Source organism: Kuraishia capsulata, genomic scaffold, assembly GCF_000576695.1.
Source record: "Kuraishia capsulata CBS 1993 genomic scaffold, Kuraishia_capsulata_scaffold_4, whole genome shotgun sequence".
Classification (NCBI taxonomy): domain Eukaryota; kingdom Fungi; phylum Ascomycota; class Pichiomycetes; order Pichiales; family Pichiaceae; genus Kuraishia; species Kuraishia capsulata.
Window position 1 is genome coordinate 1,089,749 of NW_019172953.1, and position 23,703 is coordinate 1,113,451.

At 45.4% G+C, this 23,703-nt stretch overlaps 15 protein-coding genes across 15 annotated transcripts; 7 read left to right on the forward strand and 8 right to left on the reverse strand.

Annotated features, from left to right (window-relative positions):
- Positions 1–846: 846 nt before the first annotated feature.
- On the forward strand, positions 847–1,599 carry KUCA_T00003696001 (uncharacterized protein; the record flags this gene model as incomplete). Its single annotated transcript, XM_022602137.1, has 1 exon — positions 847–1,599. One exon carries the CDS (start codon positions 847–849, stop codon positions 1,597–1,599), a length of 753 nt encoding a protein of 250 aa, XP_022459710.1.
- Positions 1,600–1,855: 256 nt separating this feature from the next.
- KUCA_T00003697001 (uncharacterized protein) lies at positions 1,856–3,655 on the forward strand (the record flags this gene model as incomplete). The annotated part of the gene is made up of 1 exon (XM_022602138.1): positions 1,856–3,655. One exon carries the CDS (start codon positions 1,856–1,858, stop codon positions 3,653–3,655), a length of 1,800 nt encoding a protein of 599 aa, XP_022459711.1.
- A 206-nt stretch (positions 3,656–3,861) lies between these two features.
- On the reverse strand, positions 3,862–5,331 carry KUCA_T00003698001 (uncharacterized protein; the record flags this gene model as incomplete). Its single annotated transcript, XM_022602139.1, has 1 exon — positions 3,862–5,331. One exon carries the CDS (start codon positions 5,329–5,331, stop codon positions 3,862–3,864), a length of 1,470 nt encoding a protein of 489 aa, XP_022459712.1.
- A 230-nt stretch (positions 5,332–5,561) lies between these two features.
- Positions 5,562–7,199, forward strand: KUCA_T00003699001 (uncharacterized protein; the record flags this gene model as incomplete). Its single annotated transcript, XM_022602140.1, has 1 exon — positions 5,562–7,199. One exon carries the CDS (start codon positions 5,562–5,564, stop codon positions 7,197–7,199), a length of 1,638 nt encoding a protein of 545 aa, XP_022459713.1.
- A 94-nt stretch (positions 7,200–7,293) lies between these two features.
- Positions 7,294–9,129, reverse strand: KUCA_T00003700001 (uncharacterized protein; the record flags this gene model as incomplete). The annotated part of the gene is made up of 1 exon (XM_022602142.1): positions 7,294–9,129. The coding sequence occupies one exon, from the start codon at positions 9,127–9,129 to the stop codon at positions 7,294–7,296; it is 1,836 nt and encodes a 611-aa protein (XP_022459714.1).
- A 466-nt stretch (positions 9,130–9,595) lies between these two features.
- KUCA_T00003701001 (uncharacterized protein) lies at positions 9,596–10,190 on the reverse strand (the record flags this gene model as incomplete). Its single annotated transcript, XM_022602143.1, has 2 exons — positions 9,596–10,095; positions 10,175–10,190. 2 exons carry the CDS (start codon positions 10,188–10,190, stop codon positions 9,596–9,598), a joined length of 516 nt encoding a protein of 171 aa, XP_022459715.1.
- Positions 10,191–10,894: 704 nt separating this feature from the next.
- KUCA_T00003702001 (uncharacterized protein) lies at positions 10,895–11,698 on the reverse strand (the record flags this gene model as incomplete). Its single annotated transcript, XM_022602144.1, has 1 exon — positions 10,895–11,698. One exon carries the CDS (start codon positions 11,696–11,698, stop codon positions 10,895–10,897), a length of 804 nt encoding a protein of 267 aa, XP_022459716.1.
- A 282-nt stretch (positions 11,699–11,980) lies between these two features.
- On the forward strand, positions 11,981–12,790 carry KUCA_T00003703001 (uncharacterized protein; the record flags this gene model as incomplete). The annotated part of the gene is made up of 1 exon (XM_022602145.1): positions 11,981–12,790. One exon carries the CDS (start codon positions 11,981–11,983, stop codon positions 12,788–12,790), a length of 810 nt encoding a protein of 269 aa, XP_022459717.1.
- An 81-nt stretch (positions 12,791–12,871) lies between these two features.
- Positions 12,872–13,531, reverse strand: KUCA_T00003704001 (uncharacterized protein; the record flags this gene model as incomplete). Its single annotated transcript, XM_022602146.1, has 1 exon — positions 12,872–13,531. One exon carries the CDS (start codon positions 13,529–13,531, stop codon positions 12,872–12,874), a length of 660 nt encoding a protein of 219 aa, XP_022459718.1.
- A 473-nt stretch (positions 13,532–14,004) lies between these two features.
- Positions 14,005–15,234, forward strand: KUCA_T00003705001 (uncharacterized protein; the record flags this gene model as incomplete). Its single annotated transcript, XM_022602147.1, has 1 exon — positions 14,005–15,234. One exon carries the CDS (start codon positions 14,005–14,007, stop codon positions 15,232–15,234), a length of 1,230 nt encoding a protein of 409 aa, XP_022459719.1.
- A 205-nt stretch (positions 15,235–15,439) lies between these two features.
- KUCA_T00003706001 (uncharacterized protein) lies at positions 15,440–16,558 on the reverse strand (the record flags this gene model as incomplete). Its single annotated transcript, XM_022602148.1, has 1 exon — positions 15,440–16,558. The coding sequence occupies one exon, from the start codon at positions 16,556–16,558 to the stop codon at positions 15,440–15,442; it is 1,119 nt and encodes a 372-aa protein (XP_022459720.1).
- Positions 16,559–16,851: 293 nt separating this feature from the next.
- KUCA_T00003707001 (uncharacterized protein) lies at positions 16,852–17,802 on the forward strand (the record flags this gene model as incomplete). The annotated part of the gene is made up of 1 exon (XM_022602149.1): positions 16,852–17,802. The coding sequence occupies one exon, from the start codon at positions 16,852–16,854 to the stop codon at positions 17,800–17,802; it is 951 nt and encodes a 316-aa protein (XP_022459721.1).
- Positions 17,803–18,348: 546 nt separating this feature from the next.
- Positions 18,349–21,441, forward strand: KUCA_T00003708001 (uncharacterized protein; the record flags this gene model as incomplete). The annotated part of the gene is made up of 1 exon (XM_022602150.1): positions 18,349–21,441. The coding sequence occupies one exon, from the start codon at positions 18,349–18,351 to the stop codon at positions 21,439–21,441; it is 3,093 nt and encodes a 1,030-aa protein (XP_022459722.1).
- Positions 21,442–21,502: 61 nt separating this feature from the next.
- On the reverse strand, positions 21,503–21,835 carry KUCA_T00003709001 (uncharacterized protein; the record flags this gene model as incomplete). Its single annotated transcript, XM_022602151.1, has 1 exon — positions 21,503–21,835. One exon carries the CDS (start codon positions 21,833–21,835, stop codon positions 21,503–21,505), a length of 333 nt encoding a protein of 110 aa, XP_022459723.1.
- A 175-nt stretch (positions 21,836–22,010) lies between these two features.
- Positions 22,011–23,651, reverse strand: KUCA_T00003710001 (uncharacterized protein; the record flags this gene model as incomplete). Its single annotated transcript, XM_022602153.1, has 1 exon — positions 22,011–23,651. One exon carries the CDS (start codon positions 23,649–23,651, stop codon positions 22,011–22,013), a length of 1,641 nt encoding a protein of 546 aa, XP_022459724.1.
- Between the last annotated feature and the right edge of the window lie 52 nt (positions 23,652–23,703).

Consider the following 23,703-nt stretch of genomic DNA (forward strand, 5'->3'; position numbering starts at 1 on the left):
TTTATCGACCGGCACTCACCAATCCTCAGAGAGGAACCGGACAAGAACCAGACAAGAACCAGCCAAGACTCATTGGCTTGGCAGTGCAATGCCTTTCGCATTGTGATTTTTTAGCTGCCAATGCGGGGGAAAGAACAATCATCTTTGGAGGGCCATCTGCAGAAGAGCTGAAACGGCTAAGGCGGGATGGGATGAGATGCTATACAGCAACCCCAAAAAGTGACATTTGTGGCCCAATTAAGAACAAAAGAAATCGGCTACCATGTCCTTTATTATTCAACCCCTTTTCAGAAAAAAGGCTGCAACCTGCACGAACAGTACTCTTTGTGCTGACAGACCCTCCTTTTGGTCCGCTAGTTTATCCGTAATAAACACAGCCTTGACTCATCAGAAACTGGAACTTTGCCAAACTATCATCAGACAAATAACCTTTAACTTGCAAAATTTATATCGAGCCCTACTGAAAGGCTATGCTAAGCACATGCGGTATTAATTGGGCGTTTGCCTATGTCATCAAAAAAACAAATCATCCGAGCTGCACGTACTTGCATAAGGGACGGCAGCAATGTCGACAGAGCAGAAAAACATCCAGAACTTTGCCGTCAAAATCAATATCGCCGCAGACTTTTCAGCTAAATATAAGGGGTTTGAGTTCAGTGTTCAGCATCTTCAAATTTCGTTCTGGTAGAGCTGGCATGTACTTTGATATATAAACCCGGTAGTATCTCGGTGCAGTGCGTCAGGGTTACTTAGAGTGCGGCAAGAGGAGAAACCAGGGGGAAAATGCCAGTTCTTGAGCCCTCTATTTTTTTTGGAGGTTCCTACACTTCATTCGTTCAACCTGAAATGTTTGGACAACATCCTGATGAGAATCATCCAAATTTTAATGCCAGTGCGGTCCCTGGCAGATCGATTGCCGATTCATCAAAGATTACCGTTGGAAGCTCTCGTGGCAAGAGAGCATACTCTCCTTCTCCTACGCTTGTTGACCATACTAGTTTTGCACAGGAACCTAATGAAGAGCATCTTTCTCTTTTTACGGGCCCTGTTGCCGTCAAATCAGAGAACATGTATCCGGTGGATCCGTGGGATTCCACTGATATATGGGACCTGCTTCACCAAGAGCTCCCACCCCCGACCACCATAGACTCAAGTTTACCCCAGGACACTTTTGCTATTATGCGGCATTTCAACAGACAAGACTCAAGTGATATATCAAGCGAACCAGAGCTGGATTTTAAAGGTTATAAGGTGTTACACTGGGAGGTTGCGCCGTGGGATTTAAAGCGAACCAGTAAAACGTTGGCAGACCAACTTTCCGCGGATCTGGATGCCTTGGAGAGATATACCAGAGAGGATCGCGATCACAAAATGGACGCGTGGGCTGAAAACAAGAGTCCTCCCATGGAAAGAAAGAAAAGACGTAAAGTTGGTGATACCATCGCGTGGGAGCCAATTGCACCGGGTCAGGGACTCGGGTGCTGTGAGATTTACAAAGTCAAGCGCAACAACTGTTATCAGGTGTTTGGCACTAGACACAACTCGTTTATGGGATTGCTTAATATGAGGTCTCTCAGGGCTTGGTCTAGGAAAGATTGAGTACAAATATCTGTGCAACAGCCTCTACAACATGGCTGGTGTTGCATCTGGCGGCCTCTGATTGGTTGGTACATCTGAGACCGACAGTGCGTATTTGTCAGCACTCGTGCAAAACCATGGGTATTTAAGAAGCGGCTCATCCCCTCGCCGCGAGCGGTTTTCTGTTTGGAACAGGCCTTTAATTTCCGGACACGACCTCTTTGCCTAGTTAATAAAGTGCACCCTATTCCAGAGAAAAGGGTCAGTTTTGGGTATTATGTCTCTTGAACAACCTATTGTGGAGCAGACGGAGGTTCATGAATTAATTCAGCAGTCCCTACCTACACCGAAGCCGGAAGAGACTAGCAGTCCGTCATTATCCAATGGATTGAAGCACGAGCACGATGGAGAGTTGGACGGAGAGCAACCTGCTTCGAAGAAGTTGAAGGAAGGTGAGTCTGCATCAGCCGCTGAAGCGGACGGTTCTGCATCTTCTATTCCACCTGCTGGAGGTTCCACAGATTTGCCGCAAGCTCCAGCCGCAGTTCCTTTGGTGCCTGCACCCAAGCCTCCTCAAGAACCGGACATGAACAATCTACCGGAAAACCCTATACCAAAACACCAGGTAAAACATGCTTTGAATGCCATCAAGGCTGTCAAGAGATTGAAGGATGCAGGCCCATTTCTTCAGCCTGTTGACACTGTGAAGCTCAACATCCCACTGTACTATAACTATATCCCAAGACCAATGGATCTATCCACTATTGAAAGAAAGCTTAACGCTGATGCCTATGAAGCCACAGAGCATGTGGCGGAAGACTTCAACCTGATGGTGTCAAACTGTGCGAAGTTCAATGGTGAACAATCGGCCATTGCTCAGATGGCCAGAAACATACAGGCGAGTTTTGAAAAGCACATGCTCAACATGCCTCCCAAAGAGCTCCCTGCTAATGGATTGGCAGGCCTGAAAGGTCGTCGCAAAGTGGCCGCTGTCACAGACGTGCCTCAGATCAGAAGGGATAGCAACTTCGATGGCCGTCCAAAGCGTGAGATTCACCCACCAAAGCCCAAAGATATGCCATACGACACACGGCCAAGGAAGAAGAAGTTTATCACCGAACTGAGGTACTGCCAACAGGTGTTGAAGGAATTAACATCCAAGAAACACGAATCTTTCTCATACCCATTCTTGGTTCCTGTTGACCCTGTTGCTCTGGACTGTCCTACTTACTTCAAGATCGTTGAGGAGCCAATGGACCTGGGTACTGTCCAGACCAAGCTTTCTAACAACGAATACGAAAATGGTGACGATTTCGAGAGAGATGTGAGACTTGTTTTCAGTAACTGTTACGCATTCAATCCAGAAGGATCACCTGTCAACATGATGGGCCATAGGCTCGAGGCAGTATTTGATAAGAAGTGGGCCGAAAAGCCAGCTCCTGCCCCAAGCCCTCAAGCAATGTCTGACTATGATTCTGATGAAGACGAGGATGATGAGGATGTTCAAATCGACGACTCCTTGCTGACGAACCCTGCAATCGAATATCTCGAACAGCAGATTACCAGGATGCAGAACGATTTGATAAAGATGAAAAAGGATCTTTACGATCAAACAAGAAAGGAGGTTATGAAGAAAAAGAAATACAGCAAGAAGAGCAAGTCGAAGAAGAAGAGAAGAAGCTCGAATTTCTCCTCTCACAATGGAATTTATCCTACTAACATCACATATGACATGAAGAAGGAGATTTCGGAGGCTTTGAATGTAGTCACTGAGAGCAGACTGAAGGTTGTTTTGAATATCATAAGAGAGGGAATGCCTGATTTGGACCAAGAAGATGAAATCGAACTAGATATGGACCAAATGGACTCTGAAACGTTGATGAAGCTCTATGACTATTTGGTCGCAAAGCCAAAGGAGAAGTCGGGCTCCAAAAATGGGAAGAAGAAGAAGGGCCTCTCGAACTCTGAGAAGATTGAAAGAATCAAGAATCAGCTCGAGCAGTTTGATCAGGTCACTGCCAATAATGAGAGCTCTGATGACGACGATGATGAATCCGAAAGTTCTGAAGAAGAGTAAATGGAGTTTTTTTGAATTTTACTGAGACGCAAACGGTATCAGCCCGCTCGCTTGCTAGGCTTGATTTTTGCTCCATACATTGTACTATAGTAATGGCAATAGCGGTTTTATCGTATTGAAAAGAGTTGTAGGAAGTTAACTATATCATGTGATGGCGAGTCCTAGACTACAGTCAATCTTAAGTGTTACAACAGCATTTGATCAAATCATCTAAATCTACTAACAACTAACCTTTCGGCTCCCACTTCTTCGTATTCCTTCTTGCTGACCCACAGTTGGTGGAATGTACCAAGACTGGCAAGAATAGAACCTCCAACCCACGAAGCATACTTGCGCTCGACTGGGTTACCAACACTGTGTATTCTTATTTTGAGACCAGGATTCAAATCGGTCAACTCCTGATTGAGCCTCTCACCAAGTCCAGGGATCAGAGATGTCGAGCCACTTAGGATGATGTTGTTCGCCAATTGAGGCTTCAAGTCTATGTCGAGATTGAGAAGACATTGATTCACAATCTCTGTCAAACCGTTAGGCTTATTGGCGAGTTTCTTTGAGGCATCCGTTTTGTCGCCGTCTTCATTTTCTTCGTCTTCACCCTTTTTGGACCGGCGCAATGGCACATATTCTTTACTAGTCTTTTCTCCCTTGGATCCACCCAGCACGTTGACGATGTTACCATTATCGGTGATTTCCTCCCAGCCTTCCACAATCCCCTCTTCCTGACCTGTGTACGGCTTTTCAGGAGAGAAAATGGAATTACCAAGCAAGCATCTCTCTTTCTGACTAAATGGAACATTCAATCCATTGGGTAACTCAAAATTTCTAGCAGAGGAGCTTGTGAGACTCTCTGTGTCAGGCCCGGTAACTATCTCCGAGGTGCATTGTAACAAGGATTCCTTCATCTCTTGTAGAACCCTCAAATTGTGAAAATCGTCGAACGATTTGCTGATGGAATAGTCAAACTTTCTGGACTCCCAGTCAGGCTTGAATTCTTCCTTTGACCAATACGATGGATTCTTAGCCTTGATTTTGTACAATGGGTCAATATGGTCTATTCCACGACTCCTCAACACCTGCGTCAACTCCTGGTTCAAATATGCACCAGCATATCTCACACCCATCACCTGGTTTTTCAGACAGATCCCATCAACGACAGGAGTGCATGTCACTAAATCATGACCGATATCAACCACAAGACAGTTGGGGCGTCCATGCGCGAACGAAACACAGGTGGGCTGGTTGACTAGGGAGAAGGCACAGAACTGTAGATCTTCAAGCACTACCTCCATGGCCTTAGCCTTGTTTGAATATGAGTTCAGAGTCGACTCTGTAATAAGAAGAGGCTGATCGGCTGGATTAACATCCAGCCTTCCAAAGAAAAACTTCCACTGCTCCACAGCCCCATCCCAATCTTCAATCATATTGTTTTTCAGTATAGGCTTAATTTCAAAGTTCTCCTTCGGGGCATACAATGAATTCTCGTCAAATATTAATTTTTTCTCGCTTGAACCGTTTCCGTCCATGTCCACGTCGCCTTTTTGTTCTCCATAATAGGAAGGACTCACTATCAATGGGCTGTCATGACCAGCATAACCAACCTTGGTGGTGTAGGAACCGGGATCTAGCACGATCGCAGATATTTCATCAGCACCGTATATCTGAGGAGCGGCACTCATGGAAACTGATAAAATAGTTGTATTGATGAAGATCACGGAGATGATATATCTTCGGGTGATACTTGGTGTACATTTTGGTCAAGTCTTCAAGGCGTTGAAGTGCACCACCGAAAAACGCTGCCCAATCAGGTTTTCACTTAGTCTGGCCCGAATCAAACAAACAAGTCACCAAGCTGATCTCTAAGTTACTCCACGTTTCGAATCAATTCCACTCGCAATTGACCTGCACGATGCTTCGTTGTTCTAGAACCCTCGTGAACGGGCGTTTGTCCGCCAGAAGCGCCCCATTGGTTAGAAGTTCGCTGCTGAAGAGAGCACAGTCGACAACCACGACCGTTCCTCCACCAATTAAGAAAAGTCATCCAATCAGGAAGTTTTTCTTCAGACTGACTTTTGTTTCTGTCTCGTTGTATGCCGCTGGTGTTTTTGCTGCCACGAAGTCGGATCCTATCCAGGACGCTTTTATTGATTACGTTCCATACGGTGAGGAGGTGTTGGATTTCGTTGAGAAGTGGACAAACGAACCAATCCCATTCACACAGGTTCCTTCCAGCGATCCTCTGAAGGGCAAATTGAATGTCGAAAAGACCATTGAGATACCCAAGAGAGGTGTTGCTAGTGAGAAGGTTGATCCCCTTGCCGAACAACCCGCTGGCAAACCAGCCAAACCAGCCGAAGCCGTTAAAGCTTCTACGTCGGAGGAGATCAAGAACGTTCTTCCAGACGTTATTTTGCCACTTTTGTCCCAGAACGATGTTGCTGCTATTGATGAAACCTTCAAGTCTGTTGTCAACAGCTTGAATGAGTTATTGATTCAGATCAACACCAACCCGAAATCACCTAACAGCGAGAGGACCGCCCAGCAGCTGCACAAAAATATTCAGGAGCTTTCTGAGAAGTACGCAAAACTTAGTGCCAGCCGTGCCACTGAGTTGGATAAACTACTGGAATCCAAGCTTGGAGACATCAAGAAAAGCTTCGAGTCGAAGGAGGTTGAATTGACCAAGCAATACTTGGGTCAACTCACCGACATAAAGGCTGAGATCGAAAAGAAATACCAGGCTAGGCTCGCTGCTGAGATCGACAGTTTTCAAAAGACGCTCGATGCCCAGACCGCCAATCTGATCACCCAGTTGAAGGTGGACGGTTTGAAAGAGCTCAAGACTCACATATCCAGCCTGGTGGATTCAGACCAACAGGGCAAGCTCGCCAAGTTGGAAGACTTGTACGCAAAAGTTGGGAAGCTTGAAGACCTAGAAGTTGATCTTGCCGCCAAAGTAGGAGAGGTAGTGGCTGCCAAAGACCTCAAGAAATCCGTCAGCAAGATTAACAAGCTGTTGAATCTCGAGGACCCTTCTCCTACTATTGCCAAGGACCTCGTTAAGGAATTGACAAACTTGTATGGTTTGACCAAACCTTTGGATAACACCCTCATTTTGGAGGCCATCAACAGTTTACCTTCTAACGAGACTCTGCTCAAGTCTGGAGGTGTGTTGACGCAGGCTCAGTTAATCTCTAGATGGGAGTTGCTCGTTCCAGAACTCAGATCTGTTTCGCTGCTTCCTCCAAACGCAGGTGTTCTTGGACACATCTCGTCATTTGTGTTCGGCAAGCTGTTGTTCTCCAAGAGTGGTTCTCCGGTGGTGTCCAAGGATGCCGACTTCAGTGGTACTGACGTCGAATCTGTCATCGCCAGAGTGAACTACCACTTGGTGAGAAACGAATTGGATGATGCTTTGGAAGAAGTGTGCAGCCTGAAGGGATGGAGCAGAAAACTAGCTGATGACTGGATCGTTGCGACCCGTCAAAAGCTGGAGCTCAAGTTCTTGGTTGAACTCATTGATTCCGAGCTACAAGTCATTGCATGAAACAAAAAATGAATCGACAATGAATTCACGAGCAAATTTTTATCATAGAACATATCATGAATGTAGCTACTTTATTATGTACATGAATCCGCATTCAAGTTGGGATCGAAATTAACAGTTCGTCACTGGCCAGAGCATCGAGGCATATATCGACAAGGGCGTACTTGTGGCTTTTCAACAGACCTGATTCCTTAATGAACCTCTGGCGGTACTTGATGATGTTTTCGGGCTTAACTGTCTCGATTAACTTGGAGAGACTCTCAACAGCTTTGGATAATTCAAACTGCGAGTCTTCAATCAGATGTTTCAAACGACATGGCTCCACATAGTAGAGAAACGCGTACGACCACATTAGTGTGTGTCTTCCTTTCAGGAGAATCCTGACTGCTTCCTCGTAAAATTGTGTCTCAATCCAGGACACCTTGTTTCTCTTTTGGACCTTCTGAATGAGAAAATCCAGCTTGGAACAAAATTCACGGTCCTTCTTGAAGGAGGTTTGGTGGGCTGCAAATCTGTTGTAATAGAAAAGGTACTTCTCCAAATATCTCCGTGAGTTCTCCTTTTGCGGTGAATCATCCTTGACCTCCTGGTATCTGTTGCACTTATAGAAATCCTTATGGTCCTTCCACAAGCCCATGCAAATCCAACAGAACTCGTGACAACACGTCTTGCACGTCATATGGTTACATCCACCGTTCTTCTCGATGTTGGTATCACATTGTGGACATGGCTTGGTATTGTTGTCTATCCAATTTGCAGTTTCCGAGTCGTCTTTGCACTTCTTGATCCAGGCCTTTACTATCGGACACGGTATTGGAACATGGTTGTCCTTACTGCAATAAAAGCAGAAAAAGTGGTTATACGAACACTCCACTATGGGGAAAGACCGATGCTGGTTAGCAAATTGCTCCAACCCGGTGATACCGCTAGAAGCGCTATTTGAATCGAAATCAATAAACCTCACGATCCCGGGACAATCCAACGCTGGACACAGTCTGAAATCTGCCTGCTGCGAAACATGATCCTTCATGATCTTTGATCTGTACCGAGAATACAGAGACTTGTTTCTCTGCTTTTCTTTATCCTGAACGGCCTTTTCTAACTTTCTCTTTCTGTACTCCACCAAATATCGCTGCTCTTCTATCTCCTCACCATCCGAATCGAGCTCAGCAGCATCTTCGTCATCAGAATAGTCATTACCACGTGTGGTGGCACTATCAGAAGCATACCCATAGAAATCAGCAGAAGCTTCAGTTTTGGAGGCAGCAAGGCCGTTGCTAGCATCCCCCAGTACCGACTCTGCGTTCAAGATGCAGTCGCTCAGAGATTTTAGCTCACTGGGTAAAATCACGCTATGACACTCCGTATCCATGCACGTGAGTGTGGTTTTTTCCTTCAAAAAGGTCGCGTAGCAATTTACACAATATCTATGATCGCAACCACCCGAATGGAAAGTAGTCAACGGATTTTCTTCGGAACCCTCCGAGCAACAAATGGGACAGAAAAAGTGAGGGTCCACCACGATCAACTTCTCAGGCTGCACTCTAACAGCATTGTAGTTCAAACCAACCGAATCGTAGGTTCTGATAGGATTATCAAGAAATTTTTCTAATAATCTCTCCACCTTCCAGTTGAACTTTTGAAGCAAGACCATGCTTTCGTCATCGCCCACTTGCAAGATTCCATTCACGCTCTTGATCTTCTCGGTTAGAAGTGCGTCCACATCATCATATGAAAGAGCCTGATATTTGATCCTGTTGATGGGCACCTTCGTGGAAGTGGTTGCATCTGGATAGGAATATTTGACCTCTACCTGGGACGCATCTGGATCAAACGCGACGTCTGTATCTCCTATGCTCAGCTGATACCCATCATCCTCATCGAAAGACGAGTAGCCCTCCTCACTGAAAGAAAATTCCGATCCAGACATGGAAAAAGCAACAGAAAATGGGAACAGGAGACAAAATTATAGCTCCGACTTAATTTTCTGAATCTCTGAGCTTTTTATGAGTCTAAAGGTTGGGTCTCTCTTGTGTTAGAGATGTGCTGGCTGGGGCTCAAGCGTTTATCTCAGGGACTCGTACTTAGTAAAGGTCGTGCTTCTCCACAGTCTCCGCGATAACACACTGTGGTGAGGACCTACTTCCTTGAGAAAAGTTTAGCATGATTTACTTGTTTTTTACACTTGTTTTTGACACAAAGAAGTCTAGTATCATCAAATTCTGTTGAGAAATACTTGTATTACCTTGTGTGGTTTCTTTGACAAAAAGGCCAAGCTAGACGGACGGAAAGCGCCCTCCGGCCAAGCTGGTGAAAACCATAGCAACGAACACAAAAGCGGCGATTATTCACCAAATTGTCTGCTACTCACAACTTGGTCCATCTGCTCGGCTCCATTAGTTTAAAGCAGCCAACACAGTGTCGAATCCGGACACAGTCACACCGGCACCTGGCTCTTGGGACAGGTAAGTGATCTTGCCGTCCTTGACAATGGCAGCGTATCTTCCGGTTCTGATTCCGAATCCGTTGGAGGAAAGGTCCAAAGTGAAGCCCAATTCGGCACTGAGACTGGCCAATGGGTCCGAGGCGAAAATCAACTCATCCTTGGCTCCGAGGGCCTTACCCCAAGCGGCCTGAACGAATGCATCGTTGGCAGAAAGGATGACAACGTCATCGACACCCTTAGCCTTCAACTCACCGATCTTCTCGACGAATGGAGGAATGTGGTTGGCAGTACAGGTTGGAGTAAAAGCACCTGGAACGGCAACGAAAACGACGGTTCTACCAGGAAGCTTCTTTTCCAGGTCGTAAGGAATTGGGATTGAACAAGCTAGAACACCGGCATTCTCCTCGCTCCAAGGAATGTATTGGAGTTTAACATCGGTAGGGAAAGAGTCTAAAATAGAGTTAGTTAGCAACTAGCAAGGGAACATTGCTGACGAATCTAGCACTATTATTTCAGACGTTATACATACCGCCAACAGAAACCATTTTTGTAGAAGATTCAAGTATTATATCAGGATGAGTCAATTGATCAACTGCGATATAGTTATCAGAGAAATTGAAGAAGAAGGGGAAGAAGACTTGGCTTCGTATTTATATCGGGGATTTATCTCGAGGATTCCGGACCACCCCTCCTCCAGGCCCGATCTAGATTGCCACAAATAACGTCATCAATATTAGGTAAGTAATTAATTAATCTGCAACGGTCCGCAGTACGCGAATCTAGTCTTCCGTGCGATAGTTGTCCGGGTTGGGATTTAATGCATTGGCGATTAACGTGACCTACTTGAATAAGCTTCTATTGTTATTACAAATGCTAACTATTTAATCATCTCCGTTGGAAAAACTTTAAATCGTTCGGACCCTTCGGAGTAAAAGCTTATTAACGGCCATTGAATCATGCAGCGCACGACTACCCACACGAGTTCGGGGAGAAGCTACTGTACTGGTGAAATATTTGTGAGAGTTACTGCTGGATGCCCCAACATCGATTCTGAATTATTGGTGGTGAGCAATTACCTGTAAATAATCCAAGCCAAGTAAAAGTATTCTGGGTTCTAGGACTCAAACTGCTGGCCATGCTTATTGGGATGTAAATTGCCAAAATCAAAAGCATTCACCATCCAGTAGGATTGCATAATATTGGCAGAATAAATACAGTGTCACCTCTTTCTCTTGGGGATATCAGGACATCAAACGCCACGACGCTCGGTATCGGCTCGCTTCCGTTGCTCGAGCACTGCCTCCTTCAAGTCATCTATGCGCTTTCTTCTAGCAACATCATCTTTCTTCTCGTCACTCAACTCTGTGAAATAGTCCGGCCGTATATTCAGCTCAAACATCTTGCGCAATCGAGTTTCAATCGCTTCGAGGTCTTCATCATCATGCAGTCGTAGTAAGACGTCGCGCCAATTCAATCCGATAGCGTAGTTCCGGCGTAAAGTGCTCTTTCTTTCATATATTCCGTCAATTAGTCCATCGATCTTGGATTTCAACCCATCAAAAATCTCGTTACCGAGATCAAGAGCAGGCTCGACAATTGGCTCAACGCTTCTTTCTGTTTTGGCATGCTTCACTTTCCGTTTTTTTCTCTGTGGCTTTTTCAATTTGGAGTTGCTCTCATGAATTCTCAGATATGCCTTTTTCCTAAAGACCGCATTTAGTTCAGCCTTCAAAGTTTCCACTGGATCAGTCAGCTCTTCAGCGATGGTATCGCTCGTCAGCTCCTCCGCAGGAGGATCTTTCTGTTTCGACCCTCTCACATTGCAGTTCCCTTCATCAATGTAGGTCATCAACACCTTCGGATCAGGCACCTCTTCCCAGCTGAGAGGCCATCTTGTAAAACTTGGTTTGGGTTCGCTAGGATTTTTCAAGTGCAGCAGAAAGACAGAGTAGAGATGCACCGCCAAATCGTGCCTGAAATCGTCCTCAAGGACTTCAACTACCTTGACAGCATCAGTCTTAACATCCTGCCATGATTCGGCTGGGTCACTCATGATTTTGTGGCAGCATACTATCTTCAGAGCTGAAGATTATCTATACAAGCTCTTGCTACACACTTTCAGACGCATCAATAATTAGATATTGTGGTTACAAGCGCTGTGAGACTCAGAATTGATAAACTCACGCACATATGTTTTAGTGTCCGAACAAACTTACGTGTGAGAATGAAAAGGTGCATTTCGAACGCCCAGCGATAATGAACGACATTCAACGTTCCCCTAGTTGATCAAGTTCAAAATTCAACGCAAGTATTCGATTGCTGTTGATTCTTTGCCATGCCGATCTTGGAAGAAATCGAAGATGTTCAGGACATAGACGACCTGGACATGGACATAGCCGAGTTCGACCCAACGTTGCGAACTCCTATTGCGCCCGCCAGACCACAACCAACAGTAGTGAAGTCTGATCCAACACCAAATTTCCCACAGTTCGAAGACATTATGAGGCAGATGCAGAGTGGTGGAATGCCTGATATGGGCATGAGCTTAGGTAATGCTGGTACCGCGATCGAAAAAGAGTCGATCATCAACCCAGAGGAGATGGACGAGGAACAAATGGCCGAAATGAAGGCCCTGCAGATAATCTACCCGTGCTACTTTGATAAGAACAGATCTGTTGGAGATGGAAGAAGGGTAAACCAACATAATGCGGTCAACAACCCTTTGGCGAAAACGCTGCTTGATGCGTGTCGCTCGTTGAATGTTCCATGCATTCTGGAGCCAGAAAAGTCGCACCCACAGGATTTCGGTAATCCAGGACGCGTTAGAGTTGCATTAAGGGCCAACGGTATCGATGGAGTAAAAGTCTACACAAAGAGACAATTGATGGCCCACATTTCTACATATCTACAACAGCACGAGACCAAGTTGACCATGGTCAAGCAGCTACCCGGTCCTCCAGATTTGGCCCAATACCAGCCGGAGACTATCCCGAAAGTGAAAGGCTGGAATATGAACTCCATTGTTCCACTGCACAGCCCCTTTTTGATGAAAAACCCAGCCACGAAATCGATTTACGAGAAGGAGCCCACTCCACCTCCTACCCCAAAGCCCCACAAGGAGAAGATTCAGAGGATAAGGGCATAAAAACAGTTTTTCTGCAAGTATAATTAATCACTGTTTATACATCATATCCAGCTATGAACCTGTAGAAAGATATCTTATTTTCTATTGACTTGGTGAGTACTTCTTCAAGTAGTTCGCAATCGACTCCTTTTGCTCCTGGGTCAATTTATCGTCCAAATGCTCCACAATATCGCTCAAACCAGCGATAGAGAAAACAGGAATGTTGTACTTTTTGGAAACAGCAGTGGTGGCGCTCATTTCGGAGTCCACAGTTTTCTCCTGTCTGTCGAGAGTGATGACACAGCCAACAACAGTTCCATTTTCATGGGCAATAATCTCGAAAGCCTCGTTGATCGCAGTACCAGCAGTCATAACGTCATCAATAATCAGAACCTTCTGATCTTTCAGCGTGTGTCCCACGATGGACCCACCTTCACCGTGGTCTTTCTTCTCCTTTCTGTTGAAGGAGTAACCAATCTTGGCATACTTCTCACCACCAACTTCTGCCAGCTTAGCAACTGTAACCGCGGCCAAAGGGATACCCTTATAAGCGGGTCCGAATAAGACGTCAAACTCGATTCCAGATTCGATAATAGCACTGGCGTAGGCAGATGCCAAAATAGACAGCAGCTTGCCGTTGTTGAACAGACCCATGTTGAAGAAGTATGGAGACTCTCTTCCCGACTTTAGGGTAAACGTTCCAAATTTCAGAGCCTGACTCTCCAGAGCAGCATCGATGAAAATAGTTTTGTGAGAAGCCATGTTGATCCAGAGAGTGGTATGCCAATATGCTGAATGAAGAAAGTAAATGTCAAGAGCCCCAAGTAATTTTTCATTTTTTACCCCTATGTAGGGGCATCGTGTACCTGCAAGGCCTTATCCTACCGGCCAAAAGAGAGGGTGATGGATTTTTACTTAGTGCCACTGAATTCATAGAAGAACATATTTTTTTTCTGTACAAGTGAGCTAAAAACTGATATAAGACTAAGAATTATGTAGATATCATCAAACAATTTCAATCTACTAGCTTTTACATTCACCCATTTGGCCATTCCACAGATGAGCCGCACATACTCAAGTTACCAGGGCTGACTAACCAAAATGCAATGCAGGAGTAGCCAGACAGTTTACTACTTTATATCCACAGGTTTCAAATGTCCTGTTTACCAGATTTATGCACATAAGGTTGTCATTCCCGAGAGGACCCCACACAGCATCAGATAATCTCAGGAATAATGGAAAAATCCACGACAAATGCAATATCCAACATATTGTCGACTATAACGATATCACCCTCGGGTCTTTCCCTGCACCATCATCTCCTACACAAAAAGAAGTCCTTCTCACCTCGTACAAAATCCATCGAGTCCATCGGAAAGAGGCGATTGTCAGATGAAAGTTTGAGACTCAATGCTGTTCGTTCGAAACGGAACCATTTGCGGAATCCAGGCTGTGGCTCCAGTTCGAGTAGCCAGCAGACGTTTAACCCGTATGACACTTCCCAGCTGCTTGAAAGGATGTCAACCTTCGAGATATTAAGATGGACTATAGACGATCAGAGACTAACGCCTTTGGAGTGTTCGCGATTTGGGTGGCACTGTGCTCGGAAAAATGAGTTAGAGTGTTCCACATGTCATGCAGTCATGATGGTTAAGCTTGATGTATTGTCTTCCACAAGCGCGTTATTCTTTGAGGATGAGGATCCGGAAGATGATGTCGATCAGGAAGAGGAGTCGCGTCAGTTGCAGTTTAGATTAGTGGATAATTACTTGCAGAGACTACATTCGGACCATTTCGTGCATTGTCCCTGGAAGAACAAAGGCGTTCCTTTGTCTTATTATCTATTTGATTACACGGACACGAGTACGCAACTTGCGAACTTGGAAAACACTCTTTTGGAGCTACAAGACAATGTCGACCTCCTGAGCACCAGGAGTTTCAAATTGGCTCTCGACGACAGCGTTATCAACGACTTACAAGCATGGACTAATGGCAAAATCGGTAAGCTGGCAGCTACCGTTGGACTTCTCGGGTGGGAACTGAAAATTCAGACTTTCGGTACAAAAAAGCTGAGCTTGCTGAAATGTCCGAGATGCTTACGGCGAATCCTGTTGTCGGAAGTAAGCAATGCTAAGTTGCAGAGCATTCCTCCGAACGGAGTCCTGATGCCCATAGATTTCCCACCAGAACTGGGATCAGAAAACGACGAAAGCGACGAAAACGAAGAGGAAATCAACGTGATCGAGGAGCACCAGCCATGGTGCAGCTTTGTGGCTTTGACCGAACATGAACACATACAAGGATATAAACTTATCATGGCAATGATACAGAGCAACAAGAACGGTCTCGGTACGTCGATACCGTCTACACCATTAGACAGAGACAACGACGAGATCATGTCGGATGCGGACATGTCAGTAAACGAGAGTCTGAGCAGGTTGGAAGATTTGAAGAAGCTGTTTTGATAGTCCACACTAAGATCCTGGTAAACCTTAGAACATTCAGCTGTGATGATTAATACTAACAATATTCACTTACTGAAGCTCTTTTGGTTTAACCCTTATTTGAACCTATACATTATATGCTAAAATATTTTTCATACGACTGAGACGTCACTGCCCTATGTAACATCTGGTCTTTCCTTTCTCTCAATTATTTCTCGTCTATCTCTCAGTTCTTCTTCTCGTATACATTGTCGGAATTCAAGACGGTTCCAAAGATGATATCCCAAAACTTGGAGGTAACACCGAAACCAAGCTCGTAGTTCTTGTAATGATGCTCCAGATGGTACGTCTTAAGGTCCTGCATGTACTTGGGTAGCTTAGCATGGTGCAGCATGAAGTGCGTAGTATCGTACATGATGTAACCCAAAAACCCTCCAGCGAATCCTGAACATGCATAGTAGTATGGTAACAACGAGAAGACCAACTTGTAAAAAGGATATGCAAGCACCACAAGCAGAGTGGGAGGCATCACCAGACGCATTCTGTCCATAGGCAAGTAGTGGTGGACTCCATGCAGCAAGAAATGGAGCGCAAACGCGGCTGGATGATCAGGAAGATACTTGTCCAGATGGAACACAAATCTGTGCAACACATATTCAATCAGAGTCCACACAAAGAGACCAATGGCAAAGAACGTAAGCGAAGCCGCGTAACTCTGGTTCACCCAACCAAGATAGAACACATAGAAATCCACCGGCAACCAAACCACAGGAACAACCCACCAAGGTGTCAAAGAAAGAGGCTCCAGAATCCCACCAAATATGGGAGCAGACCCCTTGCCGTAATGCCTGGGCCTATGAATCTGGTCTAGATAGAATTCTTTCGTCCAGTCCGAAAGTAGCACCTGCAACACCATGGGCCTACGCAGATCAATGAACCTGTGCTTCTGCAGATCGTGCTGATAGTCGGTTTGAACACTCAGCAACTCTTCGCTGGGCAGCTCACCAAATTCGGTAAGATCAATAGTCTCAGGAACGACCTCAACCAAGTGAGCTTTATTAGATAACAGTTCTTCCTGCTCTTCTGCGGTGGCCAGGTAACCAACGAGCATGTCTTCGTCTAACATCTCAAAGGCTGATTCCGAATGCTCGTGAGAGTCCGGGTCACTCATTATCTGTGTGATATCCTTTCCGGCCCATTCAAGGATCAACTCCTCTCCGGCTGGATGTTCCTCCAAAAATGGTGTGACGTTATAGATCTTTCTGTTGTACAGAGAGACCCAGCAGTCGTTCTTCGACGTGTGCAGCTGGAGCTGCGAGGTACTGAACAAAGGTAGTCTGCTCATTGTGTATAGAACCAAGCGAGAAAAAAAGTTCAGAAAGAAAGTTGTTTCTTGGGAGAAGATTTTAACACTGGTAACGTGTTTTTCCTTTCTTTTGAGGTCTGCGCCTTCTTCCGCTTTCCGAGAAATCGGCCCATCACAGCCAGAAGGCTTACGTAAACGAGTATAACATGAGCTTATATAAGCCATCTATTGATTAGAACACGCCCCGATTTCCGAAACGCGATTGACTCTAAAATAGTTTTCGGTGCACACGGTTCTGTTGTGCTGTTCCAAGTGTTCATCCGTTTTCCAGCATGGGGTTTGGGGATTTCAGTTTTATATGTGCGAAGGCTCCGCTGCCGGTGTGCTCGGTGGTGCGGGCTGCCGGTGTCAATGCTACAGATACCGTCTACAAGGGCATTTTACCCTCATGCTACGCGCGACCAGTCAACCTGGCTAACACCATGGTGTTCGAGATAGGCAACGCCTTTGTGAATATCGCAGCGTTGGTGATAATGCTAATTATCCTGTTTCAGGTCAAGAGCAAATATACCGCAATTGGAAGAAGCGAAATGGTATTTTTCTTCAGCGTGTTCATTGGCCTCATAGTATCCACGTTAATCGTTGATTGTGGTGTGTCTCCACCCGGATCCGGTTCTTATGGGTATTTCGTGGCAATTCAGCTTGGAATGGTTACTGCATCGTGTTGGTCTCTGGCATACTCGGGAATGACTGGCTACCAGCTCTGGGAGGACGGAACGCGTTTTTCCATGAAGGTTCTGAGGATTTCATCTCTGGGCGCATTCGTGATGAGTTTCCTGGTTGCCATTTTCACATTTGAGAACTGGTCTTCCGGCGTGGACACAGAACACACAATGGGGCTTTTTGTGGTCTGTTACATCGTGAATGGAATTTTGGTGGTGACATATCTAGTGTCCCAGGCCGTTCTATCCGTATTCTACCTGAATAACTGGTGGGCCTTCGGGGCTCTATGCCTAGGAGGATTCTTCTTTGTATGTTCCCAATTACTTGTTTACGCGTTTTCTACCAAGATTTGCGAGAATGTGAACCATTACATTGACGGTTTGTTGTTTGGATCTCTTTGCAACCTCTCCACCGTCATGATGGTGTACAAGTACTGGGACATGATAACCACCGAGGACCTCGAGTTTGCCGTGACTGTGGGTGGTGATACCGGCATGGGATGGGGGAATTACACGGACAAAGACGAGAGTTTGAATCTTTTGAATGACTCAAACAATTGAGGAGGTAAAGCATATACCAAAACTAGCATAGAGTCGCAGGCATTACATTGTCATTCATCGAAAGATAAACTTGCATTTATTAATATATACTGATTGGTCCAACATGAGATGGTTTTGCTGGAGCAGTGATTTTTTCAAAAAAATCATCAATTTTTGTATATTTTACCATTTAGCATGTCTGAAGTCAGTCAGAAGTAAAGCTGCATTTACCAAAACAGCCGTACCAAAGACTGCTCATAACGCGGAGAATTCATCTGAATCAAATTTCTAAGAATAAAGTTACCTTTTCACAATTGTTTTCTACCAAAAGGCGTTGAAAAAACTCAGTTCCCGTTGATCAGTATATTCTTTTCTGGAACAGTCGTCATTTCATGTCGTTGCCTATTTCGGAAGTCCTACTTGCCTCATCGCGTGTGTGTTCGGCACAAGAAATTATAGACATGAAAATTGTAGACACTATAGATATGGCTTCAAGTCAGTTTTCAGATTAGTCAGTCGAATACACCATCGCTCACAGTTGCGAAATCCACTAATAAACTCCTAAAAATGGGACTATCTACTCAGGAGATCTCGCGCCTCCAGTCGGATCCTGCGTGCATCAGGAATATATGCATTGTGGCCCATGTTGATCACGGTAAGACCTCGTTGTCTGATTCTTTACTTGCAACAAACGGAATTATCTCCCAAAGACTAGCCGGTAAGGTGAGATACCTTGATTCTAGACCTGATGAGCAGTTGAGAGGAATCACTATGGAAAGCTCCGCAATATCGCTATATTTCAGGCTTTTAAGACGGAACGCTGAAGACCCGGAGGCTGAACCCCAGGTCAAAGAACACTTGATCAACCTGATCGACTCTCCAGGCCATATCGACTTTTCTTCAGAGGTGTCTACTGCTTCCAGATTGTGCGATGGTGCTGTGGTCTTGGTGGATGTTGTTGAAGGAGTCTGTTCCCAGACGGTCACCGTACTGAGACAGGCGTGGGTGGACGGACTAAAACTGGTGCTAGTGCTGAACAAAATAGACAGATTGATCACAGAGCTGAAGCTGAGTTCTACCGAGGCATATATCCATTTGAACAAGGTGATTGAGCAGGTAAACTCTGTTATCGGAAGTTTTTTCGCTGGTGAGAGAATGCAGGAAGACTTATTGTGGAGAGAAAGGAAAGAACAGGGAACCGTAGAAGAGTTTGTGGAAAAGGATGACGAAGATATCTACTTTGCTCCCGAGAAGAACAATGTGATTTTTGCTTCCGCTTATGATGGCTGGGGGTTCAACATTGCGCAATTTGCTTCCATCTATGAGAAGAAGTTGGGCATGAAGAGACAGAATCTGCAGAAAGTGCTTTGGGGAAACTTTTATCTTGACCCCAAATCCAAGAAGGTGATATCCTCCAAAGGGCTTAAGGGAAGAACTCTTAAGCCTCTTTTCGTCTCGCTGGTTTTGGACAACATTTGGGCCGCATATGATTGCATTTCAATCAACCGCGACCAGGAAAAGCTAGAGAAAGTGGTGAAATCTCTATCGCTCAAGGTAAATCCTCGTGATCTCAGGTCCAAAGATTCCAAAACCTTGATTAACACAGTAATGAGCCAATGGTTGCCTGTATCCAGTGCAGTGTTGGTAACGGTTGTGGATAAGCTGCCCTCACCTTTGAATTCACAGAAGGAACGTATCCCAACCATTTTAGAGGCGGCACCAGGGTCTGAGCTGATAGACCTTCAACTGAAGGAGGATATGCTCACTTGCAATCAGTCTGGACTTGTGAGTGCCTATGTCTCGAAAATGGTTTCCATTCCTGAGTCAGAGTTACCTAAGAACCAGAGAGTTGCAATGACTCAAGACGAGCTTTTTGAGAGAGGAAGGCTGGCTAGAGAGGCTGCAGCCAAGGCATCCGAACAAGCTAGACTGTTGACTGAGAATAAGTCTGATAAAAACGAAGTCAGTCCTTCTGATGTGGAGACCAAGAACCCGTTCGAGCTTGAGCTCGAGTATGAAGATGATGAAGAATCTGAGGAGGAAATCGAACTCGTCAAAGAGGCCCTGGTTGGTGTGGCTAGAGTTTACAGTGGGTCCATAAAGGTTGGACAGGAGCTGACTGTTCTGGGGCCTAAGTTCAACCCAGCTAACCCCAACGAACATGTTTCCAAGGTGACTATTACTGATCTTTACTTAATCATGGGACGCGAGCTGATATCGTTAGCGGAGGTTCCGGCCGGAAATCTGGCTGGTATTGGTGGACTGGCTGGTAAAGTGCTCAAGAGTGGTACATTGGTGTCTTCAGAGATAACCGGGGTGAACCTTGCTGGTCTGATTCTCAGCTCTGCACCAATTGTGCGTGTTGCTCTGGAGCCTGTTAATCCTACCAAAATGGACCAACTGGTCCATGGATTAGAGCTACTGAACCAAGCTGACCCTTGCGTTCGTACGTTTGTGAAGGATACTGGTGAGTATATCCTTGCCACTGCAGGTGAGCTCCACCTGGAGAGATGCTTGAAGGATTTGAGAGAAAGATTTGCTGGAATTGAGATCACTTCATCTCAGCCTGAAATTCCTTATCGTGAAACAATTTTGGCCCAATCAGAAATGAACCCTCCGAAGAAACCAGAGCTCGGAAGAGGTGTGACTCAGCTAAGTCTCGGAAATGTGAATATAAAGTACAAGGTTATCCCTCTTCCCGAGGCGGTGGTCCAATTTCTGTCTGAAAACCACAACAGCATTAAGAATCTGGTGACTAAGAAGGAAGTCTCTGAATCGGAGGATGACGAGGATGACGATGATGCGGGTGTAATTGAGTCCAACAACCGTGTTCTGACAGCTGGAGAGCTCAAATCGCAGCTCCAAAAGCTTTTGGAGACTGGTAACAAGTTGAAGAACAAGGACAATATCAACTGGACCGACCTCGTCGACAGAATTGTATCTCTTGGACCTAAGAGAATGGGTCCAAATATACTTATGGATCTCAGTGATAATCTGGGGAGAAGAGTTTTTGGTGAAGCTGCTACGAGGTTTCAGTTCGAAGACAGCATCATCAACGGGTTCCAGCTAGCGATGCACGAAGGTCCACTAGCTGCTGAGCCAATCCAAGGTGTTGCTGTTATTGTCCAAGAAGCAAATGTTTCTGAGGAAGAATCAACAGTGCCAAACTTGTCAGGAAGAACTATCACCACCACGAGGGATTGCATCCATCAAGGGTTTCTGGACTGGTCTCCTCGTCTCATGCTTGCCATGTACTCGAGTGAGATTCAGGCCTCAGCCGAAGTGCTGGGAAAGGTCTACGCAGTTATCCAGAGAAGAAGAGGTCATATAGATTCGGAAGAGATGAAGGAAGGAACACCCTTCTTCAGTATCGAGGCCAAAATTCCCGTCGTGGAGGCGTTTGGTTTTAGCGAAGATATCAGAAAGAAGACGTCTGGTGCTGCTTCTCCTCAGCTGGTTTTCTCGGGATTCGAGATCATCGATATGGACCCATTCTGGGTTCCCACGACTGAAGAAGAACTGGAAGATCTTGGCGAGACCGCTGATAAAGAGAACGTTGCAAGGAAGTACATGAATGCCATCAGGAAGAGGAAGGGCCTATTCGTGGACGAGAAAGTGGTCAAGAATGCAGAGAAACAAAGGACTTTGAAAAAAGATTAAGAGCATAAACTCAGGCATAACTATGTACATATATAATAAACGAGCCAAAAAGTGCTATTTTTCACTTACCAATAGCACCTGGACGGTAGCCGGGCATTTGGATCACTTCTGCGTTTTGCTCTTCAGCCTCTTTCAACATTCTCTCCTTCTTTATGTCGAAGGGCCTCTTCTGGTTGAAATATTTGACCCATGAGGCAACGCAATCAGTCTCATATTGCTTGTTCTCCTTCGAACACTCCTTAGCAATAATCTTATCGTGCTTCTTATCCAACGGGTTCACCACGTCTATCCTGTCTAGGCAGCTGAAAAAGAGGTCTCTAGACTCCCAACACTTTTCACGTTTAGATCTGTTTGGAGGGTCTGGGATCACTGGATCGGATCTGAATAGTCCCATATTGGATATAATGTATTGGAGGGTTAATGTATGCTCGAAGAGAATAGGAGCAAAGACAGACGTCTCTAAATGCCATCCGGAAAACCGCTTCGTCGGAGTGCAATTACCAATATTACGCCGCAACAAATGTTGAAAATGCTCCATTTTGTACATCCTTCTATACGCTTTACTTCGTCTATCTGCTAAGACGCTCGATCGCTTTAGCAAGAATCTGTTTCTCATGGTTGATCAATGGTGATACCATGTGTTTATATCCAGGTGGAACCTTCACTTCTCCATACTGTGAAACTCTCTGCTGACACCAGTGTAGCAACAGACGATTGGCTCTGGGATCTCTGATGGTAAGAGAGCTGTGCAACTTGTGCTTCTGCAATATCACTCTCTTCAGATGGATATGAGACAATGAGAGCAGCCTTGCAAATGCATATGTCGCAGGTGTAGGGTTTCCATCCGCAGCAATTTTCATATCCAGTTTCCATCCATCAGAGACAGAATCTTGCTGTTCTTCGTCTTCATCAAGCCCCCTGGCTCTAGCAAATTGAGATTTAAATAAAACGTATCCAGTCTTTTCCCACCAAGAGATATGCTTGGCGAATTTGCTGTTTTTGGAGAATCGGATGATCTGTCTACCCAAACCAACCGTATCGTTTGGATTGTTCTTTGCAACGAAGAGGTAACTAGACAGCAAGAAAGGGTTGGAGAGATCACCATAAGTGTTGAAAATCTCCTGATCCTTCTTGATGCTCTTCACCAAAGTTATATCGCAACATGAGTCAGGATCAGAAAACGCAGAGTTTCTTTCTCTCTCCACAGGACTCAACTCGGCATCGCTCTCATCAGAGCTCTCATCAGATTCACTTCCGTTTTGCTCAAGGAGATCCGACTCAAATCGCTCGATCACTTCCTCAGTAATTTCGAGAAGTTGTTCGTCATCATTTTCTTCCTCTTCGCCTGACTCTTCTTCATCTTCGGAGTCTGACCCAGTCATCGAGTCATCTTCTTCACTGTCTGGACCACCAAACTCTGAATGGCCACAGCCACTGTCTTTGCCACAAAAAGGGCAAACGTCTGCAATAGTCTCAAAATGAACATCTTCATCGTCGTATGCATTGTGGTTGAACAAATCGGCTCCTGGAACGAGAGCCAGACCATGGAAATCATCAATGGTGAAAGCTCTAGAGGAAACAGCCAGAACTATGGCGGCGTACACTTCGAACATCTTCTCAACCTCCTCTTGAGGCTTTCCCACAATGTCCAGTTCTTTTGGCCGAGGAATGACAGATTCCACTTCTCTTGCAAACGCTAGAGCAATGGTGAAGTATCTCTCTATCTCCTCAGGATCAGTCACTCCAAGAACCTCAGCTTCAGTTCCCTTTAAGCACTTTTTGGCCTCCTCATCCCACATACACGGCGGAACAATTGGCTTTCCGTTATCATCGTAGATGTTTATGGAGTCGACATAACCCTTCCACGGACTGGTCGGGTCAGCCTTCTCGTAGAGATAGGCAAGCACAACTGCTTGCATCCCATCAAGTCCTCCCTCATACAACAAGTTGCAAATTTTGGAGTTTCTGCCACTCAAAATGGCTTCCTTGGAGACTCTCAATAGAATAGGCGTATCTTCATGCTCATGATCATCTCCATGGCCTCCACAATGGTCGTGAGAATGCACGTCGATGTCTTCTCTAGCAAAAACACCAGCTCCTCCTCCCACAGATGCTGTTCTTATGTCTAGCAGGTCCTCATTCCAAAAGGACTTATTTGAGGGGTCTCTGAACCAGTCCAGCAAACCTTCAACGTTAGCAGTGGTTGCCATTTTTAATGTCTGGAGTATAATATGGAGTTGTAGTCGTTATTTCATGCACATG